This window comes from Monopterus albus, unplaced genomic scaffold (genome assembly GCF_001952655.1).
Source record: "Monopterus albus unplaced genomic scaffold, M_albus_1.0 scaffold34.1, whole genome shotgun sequence".
Classification (NCBI taxonomy): Eukaryota; Metazoa; Chordata; class Actinopteri; order Synbranchiformes; family Synbranchidae; genus Monopterus; species Monopterus albus.
In genome coordinates, this window is record NW_018127914.1 from 5,086,115 (window position 1) to 5,109,962 (window position 23,848).

Here is a 23,848-nt window from a genome sequence, read left to right on the forward strand (position 1 = left end):
CTGCTTTTCAATATAGGAATCCTGCTGCTTGACTGCCATCTGCTGTCCGAGAAGTGCAACACCACATCCAAACAGTCCTACAAAAGTTTGACACAGGGCGCATTCAATCAGTCGGCGTCTCCCCCACCAGGGCACCTCGGAGTCGACACCCAGGCTTGTTCTGCTGCTTATCAGCGACCCTCTCCTAACAAATATCACTGCTTGGGTCCAAGTCAAACAACACAATTGTACGGGCGCTGGACGAGGAGGAGGGGAGGTGGGAAGCAATTGTATAAAGTCAAAGGGCTGCACATGTGGGACCACACTGACAGAGACACTCCAAACTCACGCCTCTGCGCTCATGCGCGTCTCTGAGGACGATCACTGAACAGCATTTTGCGAAGGAGGGAAACACTTGGATGATTATTGTTTCCACTTCTGGAGGATTATTATTAACTTGCGCAATGTTTTGTCTTATAAGAGTTTGGAAAATGGATATACTCGTTGTGATTTCCGTGTTATCAGTGATGTTCTCCTGGATTTTGTGCACAGGTAACTTGCGTTATTTTCCAACAGCAATTAAACAAATATTTAAGCATAAATAAGACTCGGGGTTAATTTTAAGCAGCCGAAACCGACCTCTCTGCTTGACCCTTGATTAAAGCAGCATGTTCCAGACATATAAACTTAGCTTAATGGATTATGATTTAATTACAGCCTTGTCTGCGGGTGAGGCACCCACTGCCTCCACAGTCACCCAGGGGCGCCATGTGCGGACGAAACGCTGCTCCTGCGCCACTTTTCTGGATAAGGAGTGCGTCTACTTCTGCCACCTAGACATCATATGGGTCAACACACCTGAGTGAGTAGTCTGTTTAGTTAAGATACTGCAATATTCATTTTCTCCAGCACAGTTTTAAAACTATTAATTAGCAACTACTTCCAAACAAGCAGGCTGAAATACAAAAATAATTTCAATGTAAGCAAGGAGCTGAGATAAGGTTAAGCTAATGATTTTGAGTCATGGAAGTTAAAATTAATTTTGGGGGGATGTAGCTAACTCAAAATAAAACAGCTTAATCATCTGTTTAGTGTTATATATTAGCTTAAAACAAGCCAATTTAAGCATATTTGACCTTTTTTTAACGAAAACTGTTCCGGGATTGACCGTTAATTTCATTGTCCTGTCCACAGGCGCGTGGTCTCCTACGGACTGGGCGACGCGCCCAGGACGAGGCGCGCGGTCGCGGACTCCATGGCAACCAGGAGCGGCCCTCGCTGTCAGTGTGCCCGTGACAACGACAACACCTGTAGAACCTTCTGCCGCCCCAGGTATGTAATTTGGCTTCAAAACATCTTTTACACTGGCAATAGCAAACATTTATCAGATTTGCTGTCAGTGACACCATAAACCGCCCGAGTCTATCATTTTTGTTCTCGTTCCCATCGCATGTCAGAACAAGTTTAAATGGATCTAAATGTGTCGAAACTGTGGGATCAGTAAATGAAAGGTGAGAACGTCCGCTTTCACTTCCAGGTATGAGCCATGGCCGCATTCCGCCGAAGGCGACGGTTGCACTGAGCCGCAGTGCAAACACAAGCTGGCAGCTCACAGGGGCAGGATTAATAGGTAAGAATAAAAGAGGCTGAATACCTCAAAGTCTGTTTGCAAAATAAAGGGACGTGGTAATTATAACTTGACGCAACACAGGTCTTCTGTAAGGCAAAGTATCTCAGGGCACATTGTTTTTACATGAGATAAAAACAATCAGCAGGCGTTTTAGATACAGAAATGCTGAGATTAAGCCTCAAGCCAAGTAACTGAACATCATTATAAATTCTATAAAACCTCTAAGATGTAATGAAATTTACCAAAACTATGCTGCATCACGTTCCCTGAGAGCGATATGAGAACCAGTTCCTCTCTGTCAAAGCTCCACTCATGTACCATCATGTTTCAAAGTCAGACCTAGGTTTGTGGCACCACATGTCTGCACTTTGATACAATAATTGGAAACAAACATCATTATACTCATACCTCTCAAAAGTGTGTTCTGCACGACCCTTAGTCGTGGGAGATCGCTGGCTCAGATGTCTGACTGCTTTCTGTCTTTGTCTACAGGATGAAAGGCAGCAACAAGAAACGAGTGTCACCTCTAGTGCTCAGGGCTGCGTCCAAAACCGGCCTGGTGCTCAAGAACTGGAGGGTGAGACAGCACCACAGAGCGAGAGAATGGGAGGGCGAGAGCACGGCCTCCTAAAAACAAGATAATCTCTGCACCTTGTCACACACAGGGGGAAAAGGTTTCCTTCTCTAAAGCCATCTACTGGGGGGAGCCCTGTGCAGCAGCCTCTCAGAAAGGCACCGGAGAGCCATCTTAAGGCCTGCAGACTAACTCCACGTTGGCTTCACGGCTGCAGTGCCTGCAGCAGAGCGGAGGTGCACCTCAAACAGATTAACCGGGTCAGAGACAGTAACGGGAGTTCAGGTGACAGGAGATAAGCTGAACAAAGAACTTGGCCCTGGTCTGCAAAATCATGGACACTCACTGATCTTTTCCAACATCACAGTCAGAATCAGTCGTTGGACTCTAAAAACACCAAGCATGCATTTCATAAACGTGACTGGAGGAATTAATAGGAATCCTCCTGAAACCAAAAACCATTGCTCTATACGGAAGAGTTAGTTCCACTTCTTATATCTCAAAGCTTCATTATTTTTCTCACACACAAGTTGCAAACAGATTGTTATGCTTATACAGAAGGGACGGGTGCCGTGTGTCACTGCTTTACACAAGACTGAAACTGTTCACTGCATTTATGTTACAGGTCGTCTCCTGTATGTTAGGACACAAGTAGTTATGTTCAGAAGCTGCTGGAAGTTTTTCTTACTGATGTTATAAGACAGAGTTTTTTTGCATTTATCATAATTTATGATTTCGCTAAATATGTTATGAGGTTGTGTTATATTTTGATTATTTATTGTTTTTACATATTGTCATTTGATGGCCGCATTGGTCCGTCATGTATGGTTTGTCATTTCGATGAAATGCTTCATCACCAAAGTGCCAAATTGTGGTCAAACTTTAATAAATTTTTTATGCTCCTATTTAAAACAAATCAACTCCTTCATTCTTGTTTTGTGTGCTGTGATATTTAACAAGTGCAATGGATCAGATCTCTAAAGCAGAAACTGAACGGTGGAAAATAGTGTTTCACCAGCTTAAATGGGAGAAGTTTCACTTGAGAAAACAGGAATAAACAGGCCATCAAAACACTAAATCTTCAGTGAATCTGGGTTTTATAAAGCAGAAAAAGCCTCCCACATTTAGTGTTAAAGAATTTGAAGTTAGTAAATATGATACAAAAAGCAAAAGTGAAAGAACAAGTATGAGACAGATTGAGATGTGGCAAAGCGCATTAAAACCCTGCCCCTTCATCGCTGTGCCAAACCGGTGTATATGCTGCCACTTCTGAATCAGTCAAAGTGGATTTACTGTGAGGCATCTTTCAGCAGCCTGGATTTCACAGGCTGCTCTGTTTGCAGCCCTTTGCTTTAAAATGCTTTATCTATCACCTTACAACCTGAGCTGCTGCAAGTTTTGCTGCGACTCAGCTGAATTCAACAAAATCCTGAGCCACTCATACATTTTTCTCTTAGCTACGTGCCCTGGCCTCTCCACGCACCGCTGACAATTACTGCAGGCAAAGGCCATTACTTTACAGTGCCTGTCCCTTAATCACCAGTTACCACCCTGCTTTAAAGGCTCTTACACCTGTTTATCTCCCTAAATGAGCCCAGACCTCCCTGACACTTGTGCAGACAGCCAAGATCTATTCATTTCAATCACACATGAATATCACTGCTGTCATTTATAAAAAGCTACAACACATTTTTGAGATAATTTAAGTTTTAAACAGCCTTTAGTCCAAGATGGCGTATTTTCTAATGATGCATGTCATACAAGTTGTTATTGGTTTCAGTTCAAACCCGTCACTCATCAGTGAGCTGTCTGAACTAGCAGCAGAGAACAATCCAATACAAATTGGCTGAAAGTCTCAACTATCCAGTTCATTTAACAAACAAATCTGCAGCGGGTTTTGTGCCTCGGGCTTATTGTAGGAAACACTGCAGATTCTGACATCATATTTTCCAGACAGTCCTGCTTTTTGTTTGCAAATAGTTTTAAGATATGTCTGTCGCAGGCAGGTCAGGAATGCAGGTGGAGAGTGAAGACAACAGAGCGAAGGTTTAGACGAACAGAATACAGGTACAGTGTACATGGGTCTGTGGAGCCAAACAAACCTCCTGCTCATGGAAGAAGATCTGCTGATACGTGGTTCTCGTAAGATTTGAACGGAGAATGTCGGAGAAGTCCGCAAGAAACCAATATAATGCTTAAAACAAATATTTGTTCATAACATGTTACATAAGTGAAACTGAACAATAACCATGCTTTCCTATTTAAAAGCTTCATTACAGCATTAACATGCTTGAACTACATCAGACTTTTCAATCGTAAAAATAAGGCAAGAAAAGGTGCTTGCAAAAAGCCAGGCTGACGGTTACAGGCTGAAGTCTGGCTGTCAGCGAAATGTACATAAGTATAAAAAGTATCAATATGGTCTCTGCCATTGTTATTTGTTACTGATGCATAAACCTAGCGGTAGCATTTTCACTTTGTCTTATTGCCTTTTACATGTAGCACTTTAAACTACACTGTTGTTGCATGCAAGTAATTTGCCTGTGTGGTTAAATGACATGGAGCTGGTTAAAGCTATTTTACACACTGTTAGAATTAACTGATAACTTATACGTGTTGTATGTAAAATTTGAATCTGCCTGTCAAATATATGTGGTTGATAAAAAAGTACAAACTATGAGCCAAAATTTAGTGGATCATAGAATAATATTTTAAAAACCATTAAGTACTAGTACCAGAAAGTACAGTACAATGACTGAGTACTGCTTGAAAGATATTTTCCAAAAACAGTATCATTACAAGTCTTTTACCATACTGACTCCACACAATCATCACATGCACCCTGCATCATGAGGCACTTCTGCAGAAGCCCTGCTATAAGGAGATGCTTCAGTACACACTATGTGCACACTACATGCACACTGAAGACGTTAACAGTGTGCCGACAGGCCTGGGACCTAACACAATGGCATTTAACCTCTGAGCTATGCTGCTCTATGCAAGGAACTCCCCTGAGACATTGGTTTTTGGCATAAGCCATTAGTCTATTGAATAGAGCGAGCACTAAAATAATAGCCCATTACACAGCAAGGAATCTCCACAACTTCACAGGAATTCTCAAGCTCAGGCGCTAAACAATAGGACTCTATACAAGGGACATCGGGGCGGGGCAGACTGGCCTCGACTTCTGACGTCTGGCCCACGCCCAACTCTACCTCCACACGCCCTGTTTTCCGACCAGCACTCCCAGCTGTGCCAAAGCATCTCACGAAACCCTGATGCAGCCCAGGGAGAGGGGATTAATTGCCCTAGATGGATGAGTCAAATTCAGGATTTGAAAAGTCCCCAGGAGTCAGCTGGATGAATGAGCACTAACAGAAACCTGTCAGGGAGGTTTACTGGGAACCTGGGGGAAGATGTTGCCCTTTTTGTGTCTGCTTTGCAAGAGAGAGTCAGACTGGCAACTGGCAGCCTTGAGTTGTAGTTAAATTTGATTTGTCATCTCATCTGGATGAGGGGGGGCTGACATACCTCTCAGAGAGCTGATTAAATGAATCTGTTCACGTGTCTGTCAGCACTCTGTCTGTCTGTAATCCCACTCCCAGTCCTACCCAACCCAGCTCCCTCCCTCCCTCCCTCCCTCCCTGACAGGAGCACAACAAACACAGAAAAGCATTACAGGAGTATCTCTGAGATTTTTAAAATACTTCGCTGACAGACATGAATGTGAGAATGAGTTGTGTCTGCAGTTATGTCTCTGCTCCTCCTTGGCTTGATTTAACTTAACAGTAGTGGGGGGGCGGGGGACTAGTCTCCCTTTACTGCACATGTGGAGAGTAATGCTGAGAATGCAAAGAATTATACAGATACAGCACATTTCATGTCCAAAATTAACTTAATGCATACACATGATGAATATATGGAAAGATATGCTTTTCTTTGACACTTGAAGTAATTATCTGCATTTTTGTTTCAGAGCATTCTAGCTGTAGTAATTCACCCTGTCAACAATCATCAATATCTGATGAGAAAACGCCTGAGGGTGCGCTATCTAGAAGTACAGTTCTACGTCAGTGAAAGCTGTAGAATAGCAGAAATAACATCAAACAGTCACATGATTACTTTTAGTCATGATGCCTGCGGGGCTCCTGAAATGGTCTGTCATTTATTTCGTCTCAACTGCAATATCTCAACAAACGCTGGATGGGCTCGTGCTTACAATTTTAGAGACATTCATGCGCTCCAGAAGACAAATCCTAATGACTTTGGTGACTCTAGCACAATCAACAAGTCAAAGTTTTTTACTTATTCAGTGAAATATGCCGACATCTACTCAATGCGTTGGCACAAATGTGGTGCACACCTTCGTGGTTCTCATCTGATATAAGTTTGGCAAACCACCGACTTTTCAGGCTTTCGCCAGCAGATTGATGTGCTTGGTTGCTGTTGAAATATCTCATCATCCTTTGGATTGAGGTCTTCTCAGCATTTGTGTCTGGTTAATCACGGAATATTTGCAAAATTTATGACATTCCCCTGAAGTCACGGCTGTATTTTGCATTTAGTTGGCAAATATTAGCATGCTATTATGCAAAACTAAGATGGTGAACTTGGTAAAAATGATAGCTGCTAAACAATTATGACCCTGTTGTCACTGTACCGCAGCATGCTGATGTTAGCATGTAGCTCAAAGCACCACTGCGTACAGTCTTACAGAACTGATTATTATTATTGATGCAGACTCTTAATTGTGTTTTCCCGATACTTGATTTTATATCGAATTGAACTGGTTCAGGGTCATGTTATTCCAACAACAATGAGCCACTGACAGGACTGTCCCTTGAGGATGGTGACCCATATTTGTCTCGCTACAGTGAGACAAGTAGTAAGTGCTGAGATATTTGACCTAGAATAAACATTTCACTATGGGAGAAAACACTCCACTGAGCCAACACTGCAAAAAGATGTTAATCTGATTTGAATGTCCACAGAGAATTTAAAAGAAAAACACGCTTTCTTACAGTTGCATTCATGGTAACATGTATTAAGAGCATCTCTGTTGCTGTTAGTTTTCATTTCCTTTGCCACTGCGTTTGCTGACAATTCTAGGCAGATGAAGATGGCGCTTTTATTCGGTCACTTTCTTTTCATTTTCTTTCCTGGTCTCTCTCAAAACATGATGGAAAGGCCTTGTGGAGGATGCATAAGGTAAATACTGATAGACTTATGGTGGGTATGAAGCAATGAAGCCTTTTTCCTTTGTGTAGCAGACATCAACACTATTATCTCAGCGTTTTCTTGTTAATGTATTTAAAATGTCAAAGCCATACCTCCCTCTTTATAATACGTAGGTCTGAAACAACACCAATTGTTTTTTAATGTCAGGCAAATCATTTTTATTTGGAGCCACATGTCTTGGACTTCATCATCTCAGTGACTCAGAAACCAAATTAATTGTCCAGTAGGTTCATAAAACCCAAGTGTGTGGCTATTTTTCCATCTGTGATACCAATCACACTTCTCTGCATTTAAGGAATAATTCTGAATCTTGGGAGTTGCACTTCATTCAATTTCTTGTTGACAGAAGAAGATTAATACTGCTACAACATTTGTATGTTGAGTACAAAGCTGGAACTGGGAGCCAGTTAGCTACATGCCCCTGACCAAGAAAAAAGCCAGCACACAACCCTACTCCAAACCTGCAAATAGTTATTTTTACGTATCTGTTTTTGTACAAAATATATAATGTCTTCTTTAGTGAGCTTTGAGGTGCTAACTAGCAGTTAGCTTTAGGACAAGCTAACTGTCTCCTGGCTTCATAATTAAGGTTGAGCCAGGGGAGTGGTATCAATCTTCTCGTCTAACTTGTAGTGAGAAAGTGAATGGAACTACTGCTTCTAGTATGGAGCTGGAGTCTGGAGATGCATTAGCATAATAACTGGGCTTTGTTTCAAGTGAGGAAACACACCTACTGTACCAGCACCTGTAAAGCTCACAAATTAATGCGCTGTGTCTTATCTGTGCATAAACAGGAATGTAAAAAAGCTATTTGTGGGTTTTATGGTGAGTTTTCTAAGCTTCTTTTTGACCCAGGCCATTTCCTCCTGTTTCCAGTATAAGCTATGCATGCAAACTGACCTATTTGTATCTCACAAAACTCTGAACTATTCCTTTAAAAAGAAACTCACACTGCTAATGTGTTTCATGCTGACCCCAAGCTAACCTAAGCCTGTCTGTTACCAGAGGTGAATCACCAGAGCCAAGTGTTCGGAGAGTGTCTGCCACCAACAGTTAACCTTGGCTGAGACGCCAGCACAAAGACTTTGGGTTGTTGTTTTGACAGGATGCTTGCCAAGTGATAAACTTCTGGGTTACACTCATTGTGTCAGGTCTTTTTATATACTCCATCATCATCCACTTCAGCTCAGATTGTCATTGTACGCAACACTGGCAAGAGGACTGTTCCCGTTGGGGTGTGGAATTCAGCATTCCTGTCTACTGTCAACAACAAAAGATTTGTGGTTAGATCCGACAGCAGCCTCAGCCAAACAAAAACACACGCCACTGCACATTAAGATTCAACTCAGCTCCAGTCTTCCACGGATATTTGTAAAGACTCATGAATTAAGCTGAATTTTTGCAGTTTTACTGATGCAATCTCTTATTAACTATTAAAAAAACAATGATGATGACAGATCATTTTGGGTCCATCAAATTACATAACATACTGACATTTCTGCTTGTAATTAATGTTGTTTCAAAACTTTCTGTCAGACCTTGTTGGAACAGGTAAGATATCATTATGTCACTTCTGTTAACCCTCGCAGGGGTGCTTTAATGTCTGAAACACCATTAGAACAAATAACTTCAAAATACACCCAATATCTCTGATGTGTTAAGTTGGGTGGATGTGGTTCAATGGCAGTTCAGAGATTTAATCCCACCCTGAGGCGGGAAATAGGGGAGTAACAACAATATGGGATGAGCTGCAGAATGTGTTCTATAAATACGGGATCTCACAGGAATGAGGAGACTGTCGGCATGTGCGAACTGGCACAACATGGATGCAACACGCCAACATCCAAATTCCCTGAAGTGAAGGCCAGTGCAGACCAACGGGTTTGTGCAAAGTGCATTTACATGAACCAGCCAGGGCACCTAGAGGTGAACCCTTATTGCCAAGGACACCACTCACATTCAGTTAAAATTAGATTTTTTCCAGAGCAATCTGCAGTACATTGTGGATTTCTGAAGAGGAGAATATCTAGACTAGATTCCTATAGGATACAGGCTTGTGTTATGAGATCTACAACCCCAAATCTGAAAAGGTTGAGACAGTATGTAAAATCCAATTTTAAACTGAAAATAGTGATGTGTAAACTATCTCTGTCCCATATTACATTGAAAACAACACAGCAGCACATTATTTGATGTGACACCTCATCAGTTTTATTCTTTGTTCAAAATAAACTCTCATAAACACTTCAATCCTGATGCCTGCAACATATTCCAGAAAAAGTCAGGCCTGTTGCATTTCAGGGCCAGTAATGAAGTCAAACAATGAAATGACGACTCCATTTGAAACAGGTGATGTCAGCAGGTAATTGCAATCCTGATTCGCTACAAAAGTGCTATCCAGGAAAGGCCGAGCCCTTTAGGAGCAAAGATAGACCGAGGACCATCAGTTTGCCAACATGTGTATGAGAAAATTATTGAAATGTTTAAAAGCAATGTTCCTCAAAGAAAGATAGGAAGGTACTTGGATGTGTCACCCTCTACGGTGCAGAACATCATTAAAAGACTCAAGGAATCTGGAGGGATTTCAGTTCATAAAGGACGAGGGTGCAAGCCTAAGCTGGATGATTCTAGTTAATTCTAGGTAATTCTAGTTTCTGCTACAATGTTCCTCCAGCCACCTAAAACTGGCCAGGTGCCAGGCAAAACGGGCAATAAAATATACCAGGAAAAAAAAAGGGATAATAACACCAGAGCTAGAGGCTTACGAAGTGGAACGACAAAATTAATTTCTTCAAAGTTGGTCCAAAATGTATTAATAGGCCTACAGTATCCACTTTGGGCAATTAAATTTGACTATAAGCTAAGATGTTTTTACATACCTAAATGCCAAGTGGCTGAAAAAGCTTAATGTCAACCCAAAACCAACAAGATCTAAAAATAAATGCACGGCAAATGACATTTCAGACAAGCAAAACTGGAAAAGCACCAACTGTCAACATGCAGCAGTGAAGCAATGCACTTTTGAATGAAGTGTTGATCCAAAAGTCAAACCATGATTCTTATTTATAGTCTGCATTTTTCCCACAATAGCTGTTCTGTGTACTTACATTCAGTATTTACTTCACTCTAGTCTTTACTGTTAGTGACGGGGCCCACCATAGTAGTCGCCTACCTAAACATGAGGGAGTCACAGCAAACAATGCCACATGTAAACAAGACCATTTCTAATTTGTTTCAATCTATATTTTATCACTTCATTCCCTTTCTTGTTGAGAGAAGAAGATTAATACTGCTAAAACATTTGTACTGTATGTTGAGTACAAAGCTGGAACTGGGAGCCAGTTAGCTACTGTACATGCCCCTGACCAAGAAAAAAGCCAGCACATTGTTGATTTATTGTTGTTGTTTATTGTTGATTGTCCGAATTCTGTATCAGAACTGTACTGAAGCTAATGCAAACCTAGCGTTTGCTACTCCTTCACATGAATAACACACAGGAATCACACTTAACAGGAACCATTCATCATAAATGTGTTCACAAACTGAAGACAGTGGTAAACTTCAGCATGTTTTGTCAACATCCAGTGGATGGAACAATAAGGACCGACCGCTGTGGGGTGTTCGATGAAAAACTTCAAGCAAACTCTTCAGCAAACTAACTAATCCCTATTATTGATACTAATCTGCTGTTGTGCAGAAAACTATGTGCACTGTGTGCACAGTGAAATCCAGTCATGGCATGATGGAAAAAGGCCAACAACTGACTGACTTCTTTATTAAAAAAAAGTCAAGTTTGTTTGGGTGTGCTGTGAACACACCTGTGATATTAAATGTGTTGGTACCTGTACTTACACGTGCTGCCAAAATAACCACAGCTAAATGATCAAGAATTATTACTCTCAGGCAAGTCAAGCTAATGTGAAATGAAATGCACTGTGCTACAGAAAGTGTTTTGAGTCTGCATATTTAAATCAACTGATGGAAACATCTCTAGTTTTGAGGAAGTTAGTCTGAAGTTAAAAGTCACTGCACAAGAATGTCCCTGATCTAAAAGAAGACAGGAAAGGAAATCCTTTTCTTAAATGAATAATCAAAACACAGGGCATCACAGAGCAAATACTTTTCCTGGCATATATTCAGAGCATGACAATGGTACTTTGAGCATTGACAATAAATCTAATCTAGTCCTATATAACAGACTTTGTGTCTCAAAGTCTCAACTGTGCACAGCTCAAAGTTCACTGGTTGCCAGGTAAATATGCAGATTGTGTTTTTAAAGAGGTTGTTTTGTAGATATGGGCAAAAACCACTGGACAAAACATAAGTGTTATGAGTATTCATTTTGTGCTGTTGTGCAAAAGCCTGCACCTTCTGCAGTCCAGTGGTCAGAGGTGCTGTGCTGTTCTTCTCTTACTCAACCACGAGAAGCCTACATTTGCGTAAACATCCATGACAGTCTGTTAATTTGATCATGTGACTGGCTGCACTGTCCATGTGTGTCTCAGAGTAAACACAGCTACACAGTAAGCCTTACACTGTGGCCTGTCATCACAAGCAACAAACTCTGACTTCCAGACAAACTCTCACAAAAATCTGAATGACACACAAGGATGGTGTTTACACATTCTGCTATCGCTCCGTCATCCCAGACTCTCAGCTATAACTGACCTACTACAGCCTATGTGCAGCTCTGAAAATGTCGCTTTGCCCTGTCGTTGAATAATATCCCCTCTCCTTCACTGTTTTGGTGCCATTTCCCAGAAACTAAACAAGACTGTGTGCACCTGCACGATGCTGAGGGTGCTGTTCCAAAACAAAAGTCAAACTCTATCACCAGGGGCTGGGTAAGCTGACAACCGACACACAGACACCTCCAACCCAAACAACAGTAAGATTATCGTAACCCAGAGTGAAATTCTGTATATACCAGTGAATCTAACCAGAAAATGTGCCATTCAGGACAACAGGGCTGATCATGAAAACAGATGCTCCTGCCTCCACAGACCTATGGCTCATATGCAGATGGTTCAAAATGCTGCAGCCAGTCTTCTAACTACACAACTTCTGGGCAAGTTAAAATCTGCTCCCTACAATCACATTAGGCTTTGGCTCAATCTTATGCTTCCCAATGGTGTGATGCCTCCTCTCCTGGCAGCCTTTCATGTGTTGATGTAGCCCGAACTAGTCTGCAGGACCCCGATTAACTACATGATCCCCACAGGTTTCCTGCACCAGCCAAGCCTTTATGAGGGCTATTTGGGACACCATTCAAGCGGTGATGACCTTCCCTGTGGGGATACGACCTCGGGGCAGAAGATTGATGGGGTCGACCTAATCTTCTCCTGCTTTGAATGACCTCCATTTGACCAACTTTCAAAAGCTGCAGAAGCGAACCACTAAGAACAGACCGATGAGAGTTATCATGCCATCCTGCCTTTTAAAACGGCTGAAGATGGTGAGAAACCACATCATGTTTCATGGTCGCATACTGTATATTAAAAACAGACCATACAGAAGCATCTAATGTACCACCTTTGAATTTTCAGGTGGTACAGCAGACGTTTCCTCTAAAACCATATTATCTGTGACTCTGACATTAAAACTCACTACAGATAATGAAACTGGAGCTGGTCATTATTCTTTTGTTTTGGTCTGGAATAAAACAGAGATGTACGTCATTCTTGTTTGGGTACTGTAATAATAAACTATTGAAACAATGCAGTGCTTTGTCGTAATCGTCTGACATCACACACTGTACCAAAACAGTGCTCTTTATGATGAATATTTATAATAAAACTGGCTCCTTGTCAGCTTGTAAACACTGAACAGCATGTTCCATAATACAGAACTTGTTTCTATAAGTGTAGTACATGGAGTCTACTTCAAGCGAGTTATCAAGTACCAACCAAGTACAGTAGATGAAAAAGGTCTAAATAAAAAGTCCAATGCTCCAACACTGGCCCCATGAGGTTGCAATGTTAACTCTAATACATAACACAAAGCTGCATCCACATTTCTTGCTGTACGGTATACTTGGTCGGTTTTGTAGCTGAACACAGACCAGGTTGTTTATTTAGCCATAGCAGCACTGACAACTGGCAGTCGCAGCACTGCGGTGTGTGACAACACCAAGCAATAGCTCCACAAGTGATACTTTGCTCTCACACTAAAGAACTGTCAAAACAACATCAACGTTTACTGCACTACTCTCTGCGACATCTTTGCTATTTTGGGTTTATCATGTGTTTTTATCCACAGTGCCTTCTCTTGTATACATGGGTAATTTAAAATAATTAGTCCAGCACAAACATCTTGTTGCCTCACCCATCATCACAGTAGCTGAAGTATAATGCCCACACACTGATAATAAGCCGTCATGCCTGTATAGCTGGTTATAAATTATACCTCAGCTGATGTGCTGCACATCATCTGCTCCACTTGGCTCTGCCATCATGTTATTAGAACACTGATGTCATATCACTGTGTACCAATTATTTGCATATGAATCTATTGTTTTGCTTTCAGACAACTGAAAAACGGAGCAGTGGCAGCTACTGTTTTCTCACAACCTGGGTGTGATTCATTGAGCCCTTTTTTCTTTGCTTTTTTCCTAAGTACTATGGGCTCCTATAACTAGGCTGTATAAATCCTGAAGACTTTATGGGTTCTCCTGACCCCACCATGCACCTTTCAGGCCCCCATGGGTCATCACCAGCAGTGTCAGACCACCAGCAAAGAGGGACTGTGGCTGAGTATTTTTTAAACCAATTTTTAAACATTAAAATTCCTTGACAGCCAATCTCACCATTTAACATTTAAAAAAAATCTAAGGTGTACCAACCAGAGGTAATAAAGTTGCTCATAAAGAAAGAAATATACATCTGTTGCATTTACATGTAGCCTATATATGCACACATATTGAAAAGGCTCAACAGTGGGTCCACTAGTTAGCTAGACTAAGTTAAGTAAACATTCCCCTCAGGTTTTATTGAGACAGAGGACCTGTGGTGACTGGAGGCAATCTGTTCAGAAAGGTCTCTTTTCATGTTTTCCGTTATATAAACCTGTCTGAGTCTTTCGACCATTGGTTGATTGTGGTTGATTGGCTGATTTTGTAACTAGCAGATATTGACCAGTTTTCTCACTATTGACAATAAAGATTGTAAACTTTATTGCTGTAAGGTACATCAGGTAAAGTTCCCTTTCATGCCCACTTGCCATGAGTCACACACAAGAGGATAAAAACTGCTTGTGAGTAGCGAATGAGGCCCAAAGACAGATCACTTAGCGTCTTGGCCCGTTATCTGCCTCAGGAACTGCACGGCGAGGACGACAGCAACGTGACGAAATGGCAGCCTTTAGAACAGGGAATGAAAAACACTGCATGATTTATCCTGGCAGCTTGTTTGTTATTCTTAACAAGGCATTTAGGAACCACAGAGGAGAAAAAAAGTCTAATGTCCCTTTGTAGCTAGGAGCAATTTCACTACCAGTGTCAAAACAGACACTTTTCAAAAGTGATTGCTGGGAGAAATGCTGCAGCACGCCAGTGTCTCGCCTCACCTGAGCGACCAGTGGTGTTTTTAGAAAGGGGAGAAATGAAAGATGAATGATGTTGTGACAGTTTGGGTGAGGAGGAAGACTGGTGGTTAAGTGGAAGAGCCTGAGCCCATGAACGTCACTGCGCCTCTTTATATCTGTCTGCGCTTTGGATTGCCATTTTTACGAAACTATTTTTCCTGGACATAGGTCATTATCAAACCTGCATTAATTGCATTATATGATGGTGTTAAGAAAACAATGTCTGTATTTTCTGCCGTTTACAAACTGGAAAGAACTGGATTTCTCTGCACAGGAACCAAGTTGAACCCTATTGCTTGGACTATTGTTCAAGATGCTTGCCGGTCACTGAACCTGAAATGAGCACGCTCTCCTGAAAGGCCAGAGGAAGGCCAGAGTCAGGGACAAAAGGCTGAAAAAAAAGAGAGGAATGAAGTGAACAGGAGAAGAAAGAAGCTTGCACAGGAAGGTTAGAGTGCACAATGCCAGCATGGGGTAAAGCAGAACCAAGTGGGCTCAAATCAGAACCACAGGAGGTCTGAGGTAGAGTACATTTTCACATTATTACTAATGATGAGTGGATTTACAATGACTGTGCTGTAGTGTGATTTTAACACCCCTGCATGCTTTACTTCCTAAATGCCTGAACAACTTTCTCTCGGGCTTTGGCGAAATCACAACAGTATCCTGTTATTTTTTTTCCAACACATTTCACCATAGTGGTATTATCGCTTCCTTGCAATAAACCAGGGTGAGGATCCACCTGATCTTGAGATTAATACTTAAAATACCTGGAATCCTCATAATTTACAATAAGAACAGACAAATGGAAGCAAGATACAGAGAGAGGGAGACATGAAGATACACAGTGACGCCGTTATCCTGAATTCTGTCTCTATCAAAACATGCCTACAGAAAACACATTTTAAATAAACACGGTTAAGGAACAGCCATTTCCTTCATGCCACACAAATTGCAACAAGCTGCCTTTTCAATGATGCAAACTTACTCTAAGACAAAAATAAAAAATTTAAAAAATCACAATGAATCCAACATGTTGCACAAATGTGATTAAGTGAGCTTCACTTCTTTCAGGTCATTTGATGTGATGAACAGAAGTCGAGGCACCGGCTGTTCAGTACAGCTCGCCTGCAAATATGAGATCAGCTGCCAACATCACTGTGTTGACATGTTCTGTTTAGACACCAGGTAGTTTTAGACTCAGCAGATACGTAAAAATTAAACAGAAGCCCTGCCTTAAAGGAGGAGTTCAGGGTTCTGGGAAATGGGCTTGTTTGCTTTCTGGCAGTTGAGTTACTTGCAAATACTGTACTGTAAATATAATGTCAAACTATTTCTTTCAGCTTTATCATCTTCCAGCTCAGATGAATGTCCACCTTGAAGGTTGGGAGACAATTACACTAACAGTAATTTGGTAAAACCTTTCCATACAACTCCAAGTAGAATACCTCAATCTCAACTTTTGAGCCGACACTGACGAGTTTACGACTCCCTGACAGCTGGGCAAACTTTATTTGCCAAGTAAGATTGCGACATATAATTGAAAGCTGTGCAGCAGCTACTAAGTGGACCTTGAGTTATTTTGTTAAGTAGTATACACTTCTCTGTTATAATAACAGATAAAAAAAGAGGAACACATGCAGGTCTAAAAAATAAACTGATGCTTGGAGATACATCTTCAAGCCACAGTGTCATTATGTCCAGTCACTGCTTTTGTTGACTGACAGAAAACATCAGCATCTCGCTGTCAACACCTGCTGCAAGAGTTTATCATGCCTGACAACTCCCATTTGGACTTTAGTTATTTTTAATTCCTATGCAGGCAGATTCTCACAAACAGCGTTATCCACATTCTTCATCAGGTAATCAGCTTCAGGAAAGCCTGGTTAAGAATGAAAAGTTTTGGCAAAGCACTGGTGTCACCGCCTGTTTGCAGAAGGAGCCTAACTTTCTCCTAATTCCTGACCTGTTCCTCAGAGACCCCTGGCTCAAATATGAGGAAGCAGACCTTTTCCCTCCACTGTCAAACTTAATCCCAAAGCCATGAGCCTGCAGCACCGCGCACTGCCTGACAGATACACTCTTAACTGCTCCATTACCTTGCTGCCACAGGCCACAGGTGTCGACAGACAGCTTCTTTCAAGGGTAATCCTGCTAGAAGATGAGGGGGTAAATGTGCCGAGGGATGTTTTTTGGGGGGGGGGTGAAAGAAGCTGGAGGCACCAATGATACCCAGAGGGAGCAGATATGTCCAACACCGCTAAGCTTCAGACATGCTTTACCCTTGTACATGGCTTACTAATTATATAGCAATAGTCTTTAATGTATAAAATGCACTGAAGAGCAGATTTAGAAAGGATGGGGAAAAAAAAGATGAAGCTTCATGTTTACTGTGCTGAGGTATGTCCTTCTAAAGAAGCAACACAGCACTCATTACAAGTATAAATGGTATTAAATTACCTCTTCAGAATTTTGATCAAGTGTTGCTCCCATTTCTTGGCCAGGGAAATCTTGAGAGAATAAGAGGAAGAGAATCAGGGAGAGGAGGAAGAGGAAAGAGGGATGGCATTAAACAACAAGAACCCAGGCGGCAAAGACTGGCCTCTTGCTGGAACCTAGTCACATAAGCAGCTGAGTAAAATGTTAGGAAACATCTTTTAACTGGACATGATACAGCGTGTGGTGACAGTCCAGAGCAAATGGCACCTGGCATCGTCCATTCAGCAGCCCCTACCTCACCCTGCCATCTCTGTCAGCATCACTCACCTGTTACAGCCGACACAACTCCATCCAGTTCTGCTGACTTCCCATGAACTGAGGCTTTCAGCTGGAACTCATGGATGGAATCACTTGTACAACTCTCAATTTGCACTTTTTGCTTTAGCTTCTGTCCCCATAGGATCCCATTGGAACATCTGCCACATAGCAGGCGGCTTAAGCTCTATTTACAGTATTTTAGAGATAATCTACATAGTGTTGTATAAGTTATCTTGAGCGCTCACTCTGGTTTAATGTTTTGGATGTAGACATCCAGGGAGAGCACAGGCAAAGCAAATGCAGAATTATACAAGAAGTCACACAAAGACTCGCGTGATATCCAGCACACCACAACACCCACAGGGACTACTGTATTAACTGAAAGCTTTTTTTGCAAGCACCTGCTGAGGGTTTTAGGAAAAGAAATGCCTCACATTCATGTTCAGTGTACTTTACATTGACCCCTCAGTTCACACACCAGCATTCCTGAGGTGCTGGAGAAAAGATAGATCGTTTCTTTCCAGCTTCACTGAGCTGGAAAGAACAGGCCACAGACTTTGTCCTGCACACATTCCTCGGACACATGGTGCAGATTTGGGTAAAGCTGAGCTGACAGTTGATCTTTACCTGACAATGTTTCAAGCCACAGACGTGTTGCATATGAGGCAGGCTGATACACTGTCAACATCTGAGGTCACAAGCGGCACAGTTTGTGATGGAAAGAGATGAAATCAACCAAATCACCATCAAAACTGACTTTGATCAGCTTCTTGGTAACGTAAGAGACAAAAGAGCTGCCACACTCGACAGTTTGTGCTGCTACCTCACAGCAAAACAAGGTACGGAGTCTTCGCCTGACCCGTTCTTTCTGAGTCTGCAAGTTTTCCTCAAACAGTCCAGACATGCAGGTTGGCTGACCAAAAAAAAAGTGCTGGAGAAGCTTTCATTCAAATGTTTGAACTGTTAAGTTGCCATCTTGAGACAAGACAGATCCCATTAACCACAGCCCTTTTACACGGACACAAATACCACGTGTCACTGACCTGGACAGTGTTCTCGCATCTCAGACTCACATTTAATGACACATGAACATCTCTAATATATCCACCTGACCCATTTATCAGTCGGGCACAATCAGTGAAACAGGAAGAGTGACTGTGTTCTCTAAGGATCAATATTTCTGCTGCATGTACGTCAGTATCTTGTTAACACCCAAACTAACTGGAATCACTTCAGTAATATATCATGTACAAGATCTGATCTCGAGCTTTTGCAAATTTAAACATTTTTAGTTTGACAGCAGTCTGATGTGGGAATGACCTCCTGAGCGATTGTTGACAGGGATCCCGCGACATTGCCGAGCGCTCAGATCACTGTTTGTTTAGGGTTGTTTAGAATCTGCATGTAGCTGCAGGAGGTCTCTGTTCAGTGTCGGGGCAAGACCAGAGAGGCCCCACCTGGAAGTACTTCTGCCAGGGTCAAAGGTCAATGCTATTGAACCTGAGTGACAACGTCCATATGTAAACAAAACACAGTGTAATGAGAGAAACGCTGGCATCACAGGAACAAAGAAACACGTAGTCTTCGCTGACTCCTGGGTGTTCGAAAATACTTTAGATTTATTTTACACTTTCACAATAAATTAGCTATAAGACGTGTTTTAATTTTAAGCTTAAATACTGTGACGTCTAACAAAATGGCTTACTTTGTGTCAAGAAAGGTAAACCTGATTTAATTTTTACTGAAAATTGTTTTATAGAGTTCCCCTTCAGTGTAAAGATCAGCAGATTCAGAAGTATTACCCAAACCACAATACACCCAGTATTAACAAAACTAAATGATTAATTACAGTAGCACTGTGGTACAACTTTAATCGGTAATGATCTGCTGTCACTAAAGCAGAATGAATTTGTTGTTTAATTACTTATTCAACAAAAACTTTCATGATTTAATAAAAGTCACAGAATTTACTGGTTTCAGCTTCTTGAATATATAACTTTCCCATTTTTCATCTTCTATGACAGGAAATTATTCATTTACTGTATTTTTCTTTCTCATACCAGAACATTTCTTTGGATTCCATTTAGCAAGCAGGCATCCCACCGTTTTCCTGTAGTATTAAGTTTTGCATCGTAGCCACTTATCATACTAATAAACTAAATAGTAATTTCTCTTTTAAGTAACTCTACACTGTGGTAAACTTTCAGTTTAAAGACTGTGACAGAGAAAACAAAACGTTTGATTGATGGTTTTTACTAGAACTGAAACAGCTGGTGTATCCTCTACAGGTCAGAGCTCTTTTGCCTCTTTGTAGCTTTGACTTCAATGTAACCAAACTGTTTCACACAATAAGGGGAAGCATTAAAAAGCTTTAATATCAGCAGAGGCATCTCTCCTGACATTGTTTATCAAGAGGTTCGAAGCAAAACAAAAAAATCTGACAGCTGCAGGAAGGCATCTGCTGAGGAGGTTCCCTCGCATGAACAGAGAAGAATAGTTGTCACTTTGTTTAGCAGCTCTATTGTCAGGGTGCGGAGGATGCCAGCGAACCTCAGTAGAAAAACCCTGGCTAACGCACAAACTGCTGAATGATGCCAAAATAACATGATGCCCAAGGAAAGAGGAGGGTCTCATCTGAACAGAAACAATATCAGCCCAGATTTCTTTGAAAACAACAACAACAACAGAGCTCATTCCTTCAGACCAATCTTCCTTTCTCATTGTCTGCTGTGCCTGTTACAGGTGATAAGACATTTTCCGAGAAGTTGTCATCTCTTTTTTGTGCAATTTTCTAAACAAGCTGAGTATACATTAAAAAGAAAACATATCAGATAAAACTCTAGTCCCTGTGTAAAGTTTACAGTGCATAAGAGAGGTCGTGATGCTTTTTTAACTTAGCCAAAATCATTAAGACACAAGCATCAACAGCACTTTGACCCACAAAGAACATGAGTCCAGATTCGATCAAGGTCACCGAACCACCTCGCCAAGTATTTAGTCTACTCAGCGATCGCTCCTCATAACATCCATGAGGAGTTCGCACTCTTCGTGTCTCTGCTTATCGAGGTATGACAGACATTCCCTCCGCTGTGTGTGAATGTGTGTGCGTGGATGTGTTTGTGTTTGCATGCTCTGACCTGCGCACAGACATGAACATAACACGTGAATTCACCTCCTCAAAATTCCAAACACTTGCCATGACCACGAGCCAAAACAAGGAGATGGTTTCCTGTTTTGTTCTCGGCCCCTTTGAAAGGAGAGACCCCAACCTTTCCACCACCCACCGTCCACCTACAGCCCCTCTCAAACACACAGTCACACTCTCTCCCTCCTTCCATATTCAATTTCATACAAAAAGGATGGAAAGTTTTGAGAGGAAAGCTGAAAAGCTTTCAAGCCTGCAGTAGTTTTCCATGTCAGTTGGTTTCAGAACAACTTAATTCACAGCTTTTGTGTCTTATCTTGCTCACAACAAGCCGAGTTCCCATCTGTAAACTACCTGTTCCATAAACATGCAGCATGGCTTCCTGTTGTTCAGACCAGACTTTCCAAAGAGCAAGTGGTACAAACCACAATGGTACAGTTAGTGTTTAAAGGTACAGTACATTGAGAGTGACAATTATTTAAGGATGTAATGATCCAATAGGATGCCTTGTATATTAAGTGTTTTCATGCTTAGCATTCCTGTTTTGACCCGTGATGAAGGTGTTAAGTTGGATCGATGTTTTTAAATGATGTTAATGAAATAAGGACGAAGCATACAAGTGTGTGTGTGGTGATCCTTCTTCAAACAAGCAGAAATACAAAAAGTAAATCAAATTAAAACCTGGCTGTTGTTTCTCAAATGTGAGGATTTACTGATTTTATAATATTAAAGAAGGTCTTTGGCTTTTGGGCTGTTTTGGATGAGCACAAGACAACTGATGATGTTAATTTATAGACTTAATGATGAATCACTTAATCAAGAGGATAACTGCAGAATAATCAATAATATAAATTGTCAGCTGGTGTCCCCTCCGGTAACTTTGATATGTTAGAGGTTTGATTACCAGGTGGTGGTCAGGGTGAGAGAATAAATAATGTATGATGATTAAAACTGGACCAGCATCTTATCACTGCAGTAATGAATTAAAGCTGCAACCTTCAAAACTGTACAGTAAACACAGACGATGTACTGCATGATTCTCATTTAGCAAATTTACAAGACAGTTAACCTCCATATTTAAAGGAACAGTTCCACAGCTAACCGTTTTCTGCATTCCAATCTTAAGCAATGCATTTTAAGTACTTATCAGATTAATTCACACCTGCTGGTTGACAGCTGTTAACACAAATTCTTTACTTGGGTGTGACTGAAATTACTCCCACTGCTCCCCTACAGCATATAATTGACTCTCTGCAGCTTACGCCATAGTGAATAATCCATTTTATTTATAGCTTTGCAAGATACTCAAACAGAACAAGTTAAAAGATCTTAAAAGAAGGAGGAAACAAAGGACAATTTATCAGACATCGAAGGCAGCTCTAAAAAGGTGACCTCTGATCAATTTCTTGAATAAACTGACATTCAGGACACTTATGAACCTTTTTTGCATCTTCACTAATAGCTGTAGATTCACACAACTGTAGTTTTTGTATTCAACGTGATGCGCTGCACGGTACAGTTGTGAGCAAAAAGCTGTGTACAAGCTACAAACAGAAACTAGGTTCTTTATTATACCGTGGGTATTTTTAAAGACACTATTCAGTAAACTGTAGAAGATCAATTTCATGCTCTGAATTCAAAGCATGAATTTGTTTATTCACAAACAATAACTAATACATGGAAATGTGCTAAAAAAATATATGATTCCTACAGTGACTATACATTTCTGAATGCATGATCAGGGACCACCTGTAATGCCTCTGCGGAAAACCAGGGGGCTGCGGACCGCTGGTTGAAAACCCCCTCCCTCGCCGCCAGCAAACTTTACAAATGGTCAGTCACCAAAAGTCAGGTGCTCAAAAAAGAAAATTTAAATATAAAAGGGAAAATGACAAGAGAGATGCCGGGGATGTTATGGCCAGGTGTAAAAAAAAAAGCTATTGAAGTGAAAGATGAAGCTCTGAATAAAACTAGGGCAGCATGGTGGCACAGTGGTTAGCAGCGCCGTTGCCTCACAGCGAGAAGGTTCCAGGTTCGGGCCCCACCCGGGACCTTTCAGTGTGGAGTTTGCATGTTCTCCCTGTGCTTGTGTGGGTTCTCTCCGGGTACTCTGGCTTCCTCCCACAGTCCAAGGATATGCAGCTTAGTTTGATTGGTGTCTCTAAATTGCCCATAGGAGTGCATCTATGTGTTAGCCCTGTGATGGATTGGCGACATGTCCAGGGTGTACCCCGATTGCCCCCGTGACCCTGCTCAGGGACCAAACAGTAGAAAATGAATGAATAAAACTACAGCCCAACATCCATTTAGCTTAAACATCTGGTATATGCCGCTACCACCTAGTTTTACTTTCAACGTCCAGGTATTAGCTTGTATAAAAGCGTCCTCGGACAGAAACAGCTGAGGCCAGGGGTGGACACTGCGTCAGAGAGGAGAGACAGAGGAGGAGAGACTCCACACCTTCATTTGGTCTGTTTAAAGGCCTGATGGTATTTTTTTTCCCATGCAGATCATGAGTTTGTCATCAGTTTTTCATATCTCTATGACTGAATTTCAGTGATGGGGCTACAGTTTTAATTAGCCTATATGTGGATTAACAGTTCGTGGGAGGGGAGAGCTGTTTTGTTATGAACAAATAGAACTTGAAAATGTACTATTTACAAAATTTACTAAGAATGTTCATGTTACATCTGCTACAGTTATCAAACTGCATAAGTTCTATGGGTGAATATTAAGATGTACAAACTGCAACAAAGGGAGCCGATGCACAGACTACAACAAATATACGGGCCTGTTAAGAGTCCTGTCTGTATTTGAGAAACTGACTAGGTGTTAATTTTACTGAATGTGTATTCAACACATGCATTGTAGTTTTATGATGCCCACATTCCAGTCTTTCATAACACACCTTTAAATCATTATCAAATTAATTCAGGCCTGCTGG

The 23,848-nt window shown here is 41.4% G+C and overlaps 1 protein-coding gene and 1 long non-coding RNA gene across 2 annotated transcripts in view; one reads left to right on the forward strand and one right to left on the reverse strand.

Annotated features, from left to right (window-relative positions):
• LOC109958567 (uncharacterized) overlaps positions 1–23,848 on the reverse strand; it is a 43,295-nt gene that overhangs the window by 6,450 nt on the left and 12,997 nt on the right. The gene's annotated exons all lie outside the window — the stretch shown is intronic.
• On the forward strand, positions 101–3,081 carry edn1 (endothelin 1). The gene is made up of 6 exons (XM_020597292.1): positions 101–531; positions 697–841; positions 1,174–1,311; positions 1,517–1,609; positions 2,102–2,186; positions 2,275–3,081. Exons 1-6 carry the CDS (start codon positions 399–401, stop codon positions 2,359–2,361), a joined length of 681 nt encoding a protein of 226 aa, XP_020452948.1. The 5' UTR covers positions 101–398; the 3' UTR covers positions 2,362–3,081.